The sequence below is a fragment of the Carassius gibelio genome, chromosome A12 (assembly GCF_023724105.1).
Source record: "Carassius gibelio isolate Cgi1373 ecotype wild population from Czech Republic chromosome A12, carGib1.2-hapl.c, whole genome shotgun sequence".
In the NCBI taxonomy this organism is placed as follows: domain Eukaryota; kingdom Metazoa; phylum Chordata; class Actinopteri; order Cypriniformes; family Cyprinidae; genus Carassius; species Carassius gibelio.
The window spans coordinates 4280842-4290482 of record NC_068382.1 but is presented as its reverse complement, the minus strand read 5'-3'; the positions used below and the strand labels follow the sequence as shown (position 1 = coordinate 4290482).

At 37.6% G+C, this 9641-nt stretch overlaps 1 protein-coding gene across 1 annotated transcript in view; it reads left to right on the top strand.

The window, feature by feature from the left end:
- Positions 1 to 515: 515 nt before the first annotated feature.
- grid1b (glutamate receptor, ionotropic, delta 1b) overlaps positions 516 to 9641 on the top strand; it is a 375427-nt gene continuing 366301 nt past the window's right edge. Inside the window, 2 exon segments of the mRNA XM_052610800.1 lie at positions 516 to 847; positions 3341 to 3496. Coding sequence (XP_052466760.1) covers positions 769 to 847; positions 3341 to 3496 — 235 coding nt within the window. The 5' untranslated portion in view covers positions 516 to 768.

Below are 9641 nucleotides of genomic sequence, written 5' to 3'. Positions count from 1 at the left end.
AACCGCCGGCTTTCCATATTTCTCTCCCCACGTTCGCTTTTCCTATGTTTTTCAAGGGTGGAAATGTATGTAAACATGCCACGTTTAAAAAGACCAAACGCAGGAATGGATTAGAACGCAGGGGTCTTGTTCTTGAAAACTTGAACTGCTTTAACTTGAAAACGCTACTCGATCATGTGCCGAAAATCGCTTAAAGCGATGGCGAGACGCGATTATTTTTTTCCAGTCAATGTTGCCAACATGATACATGTTTACAAGACCAACTACTAAAATAATATGCTCCGACGGAAAGCGAAAGCAGTAGGATAACGTCTTCCTAAGGCAAGCTGCATGTATGTTAAGCGTTGTCCTCTTGTCCGGCTTCGCGCCGAATTCCATCTCTCCGCGAGCGCGCGCTCACGCTCGCTCTCTGGAACGAGCGAACAAGCTAGCGAGGACGCGCGCGCGGGGGTGTCCCTCCTCCGCAGTTTGGAGTTTGTGATGTGTCTCAGACTCCGCGAGCGCCGCGCAAGAGCGAGACCTGCGGAGCGAACGCGCCGGATCCTGAAGCGACCGTTACCCTCCAACAGGCAATCTGTCTTTCTCCTTCCTGATTTCACCCATTTTCCCTCAAAGTGTTCCACGCACAAGCGCTTTCTTTCAACACCGCCACACTTTTTGGTTTATCACAGGTGTATTTGCGATCCTTTGACGTACTTTTCTCACTCATTTGGAAATTAACGAACATCTGAGGATCGTGTGGATGCGCGGCTTTGGAGAGAAGCTGAGATGGGATTGCTGATAATATGCCTTTCCTTTTGGATATTGCAGTGCAGTTCGGTGGGCGCCGACTCCATCATTCACATCGGTAAGGAGTGAGCTGTTCAAAGCCTTTATTTTTTGCAAATGATAATGAATGCGCCATCCATAATGAGACATGAGAGGACTCCAAGGGAAGTGTGTTGTAGGGGGTCGGCGTTAAATATCCATTGAAAATAAACATTGAATATGTGCCCCGCTCATCGGGCTGAATATCAATTGAGCAGACCACTTGTGATGATAAGTCTCTCTTGTTCAGATTGCCGATAGATCCATGGCATTGACAGATGCATGTACAAAAAGTAATCTAATTCCAGTCTTAGCAGGTCGTTCATGAAGAACGCTTAATTGTGTAAATCATATATTCCAGGTAAGTTGGAAAAACAGGAGGTGTGTGTTGCTCTCCCCCTCCCATCTGTAAGATTGAACTTTGTATGGAACGTGAGGGAAATATTAATAAAGGATGCATGCTGAAGTAAATAAATGACAAGAGGACAAATGCCTATTCTTGGCTATCCCAGGCCGTAAATGTCATCTTAACCAATCCCCTTTGGGTGTGCTAGACACCCTGTGCATTCTGATTATCTCCCCAAACGTGAGGAAAGAAAGATTTTGGCTTACCAACAGCAGTAGAGTAGAGGAGGAAGAGGGGCTGCTGGGGAGGGCAGCAGTGGCTCTATTTAGTTGTCATGAAGAACTCAAATCAAAACACTTATCTATCGTACAACATCAGCCATTGGCTCATTAAAGAGAAGATTTATTGGAATCGGTGAAATATGCCACCATATTTCCCATTGGTGGTGGATCGTGGATGCAATATGCAGAGTGAAATGATGCTATATCCTTATGCACACAGAAATAATTGTATCTAGAGGTTGTTCTCAGATAATTCAGTTTACTTACCAGTTGCATTGGTCTAGGGTCAGAAAATCCACTTCCATCACCAACTTAAAAAATGAGATCTTCCAACGTTTTTATCCAGCTCTTTCCTTTAGTGCAGACGAGGACATAACTGTGGCCGTGTAACAGGCAGGACTCAAAGGTGCACAACGAAGGTGAAATAACAAATTCCAGCCTCTCCAGTTCCCAATACTTCCACTTTGTCACATCCACTCACGTTATCCTCCTGACCAAATTTGGCTCCTAAGGGTAAAAGAAAAATGGGGCCATCCATTGAATGGAGAGGGTGACATGAAGTGATTTTCAGGGCGGCGTGGTGATTTACAGAGGCAATGCCTATCCAAAACTGGTAATTGGAAGGCTAGTACAGGCAGTGTGGATCAGGGCTGCTCTCACTGGCAACTGGAATGAACAGATGCGACACCCCTATTTCTGCTAAATAAAATGAACACTGCAGTGATACATCAACCAGATTCAACCTGTCTACCTGCCCATCCTATTGGGCTCCTCTAACATAGCTGGAGAAGATGGGTACATTTGGGCTGAACATAATTGAGGCCTCTCAATCTCTTTAAAACCATTTCCAGATATCATGCTTTAAACTTATAGTATGCTAAGCTGCCATAATATGAGCTAATCTGCATGCAACTTGTTGCACAACTTTATTGTAGGATGCTTTGATAAGCACCTGCTTGGAATGTAAATGTAGGACTGCACAGTAAGTATTTTTGTTTCCACTTTTTATTAGCTGTCTCTAACTACAACTGTATGTAATTACCTTCAAAACAATTATTTGTTAGTTTTTAACATACTCATTGTGTTCATGTTGAATTGCAAAACAGATGTCTATGTAATTACTAGGTAATACATTAATAACAGATGTAATTATATGCAGGCACTTCTATATTTTTAATTAATATCAGTACAACATTAAAACCGTATGTACACAATAAGTTAATTGTATCAAATGATTAATTTAGATGGTAGTACATCGTTGGGCTAGTAGTTCCAATTTTTAAACGTACTGTAAACGGTGGCAAGGGACTAGCAAATTTTACAGTCGGAGAAAATAAAAACTGTAAAATTTTAAAGAACCTCACCTATTTTAGACAGTTGTAACATTACCTGACAATTCAGCAACAATCCTTATTGTTGAGCCCGGTAACAAAGCAAATGGGACTTATTTTTACTTTTCTGTTATTTGTTCACCATTAATCTCAAATGACAAGATTTCTCATTGCTCGTTGTTTTGTTACATAAAAGGTACTGAGTTAAACTATCTGGGATATTTTTATTTTATTTATAGTTAGTGAAACAATCAACAATCTTATTTTAGCCATGAGCTTTCTGTAGGATGGGTTTCCATAGTTCAACTGGTTGAGCATAGTGTTAGAAATGTCAAGGTCCTGTGTTCAATACCAGAAAACACACACACTGCTAAAAAAGTACCTTAACTGCACCTTTAAGTGGCTGTGGATGAAAGCATCTGCCAAATGGATAAATGTAAATGTTTGTTAAATAATAGGCTTGTGAGCAAGATGAGTCAAGCAAGTCACTTGCCCTCTGTGTGAAAATTAGCAATTGCTTCGGTTTGTTTGTACGCTTCACTAAGACCCAGATAACTATCTGCACATGCCCGCAGGTGCCATTTTTGAGGAGAACGCAGCACGGGATGATGAGGTGTTTCAGTTGGCGATCTCTGACCTGAGCCTCAACGATGACATTTTGCAGAGCGAGAAAATCACCCACTCTATAAAATATATCGAACCCAATAACCCGTTTCAGGCAGTCCAGGAAGGTGAGTGAATCATCATGTTATGTCTCTTGACTCTCGAACTGCAGCATTCCCTGATGTCTGTGTGTACATGCTAAAAATGTACATGCATGTTGTTGTCTGGCGGTTTGAATAACCTTCCAACACGACACCACTGAGTAGAAATGACACACATCGCTAGGGTTTCTGCTTTTGTTCAGAGCACGCTTACGGCAACCAAAGATGTCTTGACAATGTACGTGTGTTTGTTTAATGCCAGCATGAAAGGTGACGTTTGGTTTCAAAGACTTCCACCTGAAGCTCCCCCACAGTCTAGTGTCTTCTATGTAAGAAGAGCTAGGTGGAGGTATTGAGTCAAGCTGAACTCAATAACAATTTTCCACATAATTGCATTTAAGGATGAGTGCTCTGAAGCCTGAGCTTTCCAAAAGATAATTTTGAAAAGCGAGGAAAAAGAGAATGTCTTCTTCTGAATGGGCTAATGGCAGTTAATGATGCCGGGATTGACGACAAACTTGATGGTGATGATGGCAATGATTATTTCCGTTAGAAAATATCCCCCATCACAATATTCTGTGTCTGGATTTGAAAATATATCCCTGGGATCAATCTAAGTGAGCTATTGATGCTGATATAATGCTACCTTTGCTGTTTTATCTGTCATTTTTCTTCCACTACCATTACTGGGACCTTTATCAACTAGTCAATCATCGAGTACTCCATGTTTTTCCAGTATATGTGCAGTTTTCCACAGTTCTTTGCTTTCAGTGTAATAGGTGTCTTTCAGGTGTGCTTGGTGAGGTGTTTTATTTCCCATGCCACCATGTCAATCTGAGGAATAACACAAGCATACTTGGAGAACATCCTTATTCAGACAATGCCATGTGACCTTACATATGGCACAGGGGAACTTACGACTTTTTAATATAGCTGGTGTTAACATCTAGAATAAAACGGTCTCATTTTGAAGTTTTTATTAATTTTTATTTTATTTTTTTGCACACCAAGGATAACCCTTCATAGGTTCTCACTAGTATATATATATATATATATATATATATATATATATATATATATATATATATATATATATATATATATTTTTTTTTTTTTTTTTTTTTTTTATTATTATTTTTTAATTTTACCTAGCAGAAATATTGTTTCTGAGACGTGTTTATGGTACACAATTATCTATGAGCTTTATTTATTTGGAGTTACCACTGAAATGCTCAACATTTTTTGCTACTAGGTACTCGTTTTTGCAATCATCTGGCAATATCCAGTTATGTTTGATCTGCTGCATGAATGTGTTGTCATGGTGGCTTGCTTGAAATGCAGGGCAGTGTGTAAGTACCTAAGCACAGTGATGCTGTGCTCTCTTGACTGAATGCCCTGTTGATTTTGGCTCTGTGAAGAGATTCAAGACCATTTAAGCCAGCCAATTGAGTTCTTTTTGTGGTCACAGTTGCCATCTCAAAATGGTAAGAATAGCCCACATTGAGTGCCGGAGGAAAGCATTAGGGCTCGTTTTATTAAGCTGCAGAGTGACTTTTTCATTTTATGATGTTAAAGGGTGACTGATGAATTCTATCAAGCATGTGTCTGCGTCACTAACCTAACAGAAATAAATATCACCACAATGCGAAACCTCTTAATAGTCCTAAAAAATGCATAATAATTTTGTTTATATGGAATATTGGAAATAAATAAAGCTTTTATTCGGCAAAGACACATTCAATTGATCAAAAGTGTGTTACAAAAGATTTCAAATAAATAAAAAAAATTCTCAAACTAATAAACCATTATTTTTCAAATAAATGCTGATGCTAATGCAAATACATTTCTATTCATCTGGGACCATATTCACAAAACATCTTAAGGTTAAAAGTAACTCATAACTCGCTGGTTTAGGAGAAAATCTTAAAAATAATGGGTGTGAATATCCTAAATTTAGGATTCCTAAACGTTTTAGCACTAAAACTATCTCCTAAATCTTTGAAAGGTTAGGAGTAGTGAAGTGGACTCCTAAGTCACTAAGACCAAGCCACAAACTATCCTAAAATGTCTGTTGACAGCCATCAATATCACGTTTGTTGATATTGACCTTTTAAAAAGGTATCACCTTTGGTTTTGGAGGTTACCACAACTCTAAATATTCCTTAGATTATATCCTTGTTTTCATTAACCAATTGGGCAAGAAGTCACAGCTGCATCTAGCGTAGTGTTCTTTTACGTTCGCGTGTGTATTAGTATCAGCCACAATTATTCTACTCTGTTAATTAAAAGGCTGTTTATATAAATATCCGCTAATTGTTTTTGAGAAGCATACATGTAAGAGGCTGACAATAAGCTGAACATATACTTGTTTAATTAATGAAACTTATCCTGCATTTTAAAATCTTTATTTGAATGTGGCAATTAACGTTTTGTATTTTATTTTTAAACCTATTTCAAGGAATAAATTCTCTGACAGAGACTATAAGCCGATCACTGTGTGCATAGTTAGTAAGCATGCTGACATCATAGCAACGAGGTCAACCCCGCCCTTACTCTTAGCTTAAGACCTTTCTCTCTATTTCTTAGTAAAAGTTTTTCTTAGCAGCTTTGTGAATGGGTTTTAAGAGAAAAATCTAAAAACCTTTCCAGGGCCCGTATTCATAAAGATTCTAAGAATACTCTCAGAAAACTCTTAATTTAGTTTAAAAACGTTTACGTAGTAGTCTTAGCTTAAGAGTGATTCAGGACCGATCTGAGAGCAACTCTGAGTAAGGAAAAGACAAAAACTTTCATATTAGTGAGGAGGCGGGGTTGACCCCGTTGCTATGTATGACACAATCTTTTTGTAGACTGTGATTGGTTGGTTGTCCAAGAAGGAAAAAGAGAGTGATTTTAAGTATAGGGTCTATTCTAATTCTCACTTTGAATTTACATGCATATTTTTTCCTATTTGATCGTTCTCTCTCTCTCACACACACACACACACAGACACACACACACACACACACACACATTAAATGTGGGTATCTAAATCATTTATTTTATTTACCATTGTTTTAAATTTTCTATAAGGTATTTGTTTGGCTTAGAATGATAAAAATTGTTCCACTCGTTCCAATTACAGTGATTGCTGTCCTATTTAAGTGGCGGTTTGAATGTTGGTTTTAATGTATCAAACATGGAATCAAAACCAAGAAGGGCAAGAAAGCCAATCTGGACAGAGGAACAGTGTTTACTGTTAGCCCAGTTAGTGGATGAACACAAAGCCATTCTTAAAGGAAAATTCGGGCCGGGTGTCACAGTAAGGGACACGAAGCAGACATGGGGGGTATAGCGCAAACTATTAACGGTTCATTCCCCCTGCTTGTGTGCACCTATAAGCCTGCTATATTCATAAATGCAGTTTTTTGAGGAAATGTCCAGTGGAAACAAATGAACTGTGATACAATAATATGTTCTGAAAGTTCTGTAATTGTTTGTGTGATCACTCTGCTTACAGAAGGCTGTGACAGACCCAAATCATCACTATTGCATTGTTGCATTTTCCCTGTTGCCAAATATCGTAATGTAGTGATTACTTTAATTTATATATTAAATTATAAATTATTATATAATCTAAAGCGTCTTATTTAACTCACTGTCATCCATTGTCTGCAACACATTTCTTCTGTCTCTTCGTCTTTCTGCCATTTTCTCTGCTAAAGAAACTCTTAAGCCTCTTAAAAGTCCTTGTCTGTGCTCCTAACAAGTTTGACCTTAAGACTTCTTTTAAGGGTTAAGATGCTTTCTGTATTACTTTTTTCTTTACTAGGATTTTTTCTTTAATTTTAAGAGTAAACACCCACATTTCAAAGAATTTTCTTAGAATTTTGTCACTAGGAGCTACTTTTCGCATTAAGATTCTTTATGAATACGGGCCCTGCTGTTTAGGAGAACTCTTAGTGGTAAGATAAAATTTTTGTGAATACGGGCCTAAAGTTTAGCGGTTTCCAAACACATATATAAGGGATAGTTCAAAAAAAAAAAAAAAAAACTTTTAAAAAATATATCTTTTGTGTAAAAAGATAAATAAATAAATAATGTGTAACAACTCAACACTGATAGCAATGGTGATTTTCATTAGACTTTCAAAATGACTTTAATACAACCAGTTTAAAGACAATAAAACATGTTACAATGATAATCATTGTAAAACATATTAGCATATATATAAACATTTCAATGGCGCTTGGAGTGAAATATGATCCAGTCATGATTTCCTAAGATTCGAGAAAGTAACATCATTGAATTTGCACTACTCAAGATTTAAATTCTGTTTTCCCAATACAGAATAATGTGGTGTAGTCAAATAGCCTTTTACAGAATCATCTGCAGCAATGACTATGACCTTCACATCAATAATAGAGGGAATTCCTGGGAATTGTTCATTACATGGATGCCTATTGCCTGAAGTTGATCTTAGATTAATACTTTAACCCCCATTGCAATTTTATTACTTGCCGTGTGTTCCTTTATAATTGACAAATATGTTATAGTTTCATGCTGTATCCCCAGGCTCTAATTTTATGCTCAACACCAAGTGTAAAACCTACTACAGAAACAAATGGAGATGGTGTAATGAAACTCACTATATGAATCCCACAAGGTTTGGTGGTATCGGGATGTCAATAAAGATTTGGGAGCTTTACCTGAACTGCCCAAATCTCACCAATGCAGCAGGACCTTTTATTTATTGTAGCATAGTTGTTTTCATTAGTTGCCTTAGTTCTTTGTTCTAAGTTGTCTTTCTTTCTTTGTTTGTTAACTGAGTGATAGCACGCCAATTGGTTTATTATTGGAAAAGCAATAGCATAAATTTGTTTTTACATTTTCTGATCTGTGTCACAACTTCATCTTAATATGGTTCTGGCTTAGTGCTTTAAAGGTCCCGTTTTCGTGATCCCATGTTTTAAACTTTAGTTAGTGTGTAATGTTGTTGTTAAATAATATCTATCAAATTCTAAAGCTCAAAGTTCAATGCCAAGGGAGATATTTTATTTATCAGAATTCACCTACAAAAAACGACCCGTTTGGACTACATCCCTCTAGTTCCTGCAGTAATGACGTCACTAAAACAGGTTTTTGACTAATCTCCGCCCACATGAATACACAAAAAGGAGGGCGTGGTCAGTTTCTGTAACTTATTACACAAAGGGCAACGATGTTTAGCTTTGTTAACTAGATGTTAGGGCTGTGCAAAAAAAATCGAATGCTTTTTTCATGCGCATCTCGTCAGTTAAAATGCCCTTGTGATTATAAGTACATCTCCAGCACATGCTCCTGCCCACTTGCTTCTCAAAACTAGCCCAATCACGTTTCCAGGAGGGCAGCGTGTGCTAAGCTGGTGTCGAATCACAACACAGGAACCACTGGCCCAATCAGAACTCGTTATGTATTTCTGAAGTAGGGACTTTATAGAACAAGGAAGACATCAGCTCGTTTTTATGACAGTGAAAACAGCGGTATACAGATAGGTGAATTGTGTGAAAAATACTGTGTTTTTTATATGCAAAACACAATCGAAACTGTAAACACAATCAAAGTTTCAAAAAAGTGCGAAAAACGGAACCTTTAAGGAATAGTTCACCCAAAAATTAACATTTAATGAGAAGATTCTCACTCTCAGGCCATCCAAGATGTAGCGAACAAATTTAGCATTACTTCAGTTGCTCACCAATGGATCCTCTCCAATTGAATTGGTGCCATCACAATGTCCAAACAGCTGATAAAATCATCTAAATAAAAATATGCACAGCTCAAGCACCATTTATAAATTAAAAGTCCAAAAGAGTTCTAAACAAATATCCAAGTGGATTTTGATAGGAGAGGACAACAGGGTATGGAGGTTTTCTCAAAGGACTGTTATTACGGATTACACAATTATATTTTGGCCAGAAGCAAGGGTTTGAAGTTAAAAATCCTTAATGATGGATTTTTTTCTTACAAATATGCATTTTTTTTTCACTTTACAAGACTAATTGATGAGTTCATTGATGACTGGTTGATGACATTGATGATGTCATGTGAATTACTTTATTGTGATGTTTTTACCAGCTGTTTAGGCCCCGTCCACACAGAGACGCGTTTCTGTGAATACGCACAAATTTTTTATTGGATAGGCATTTCGTCCACA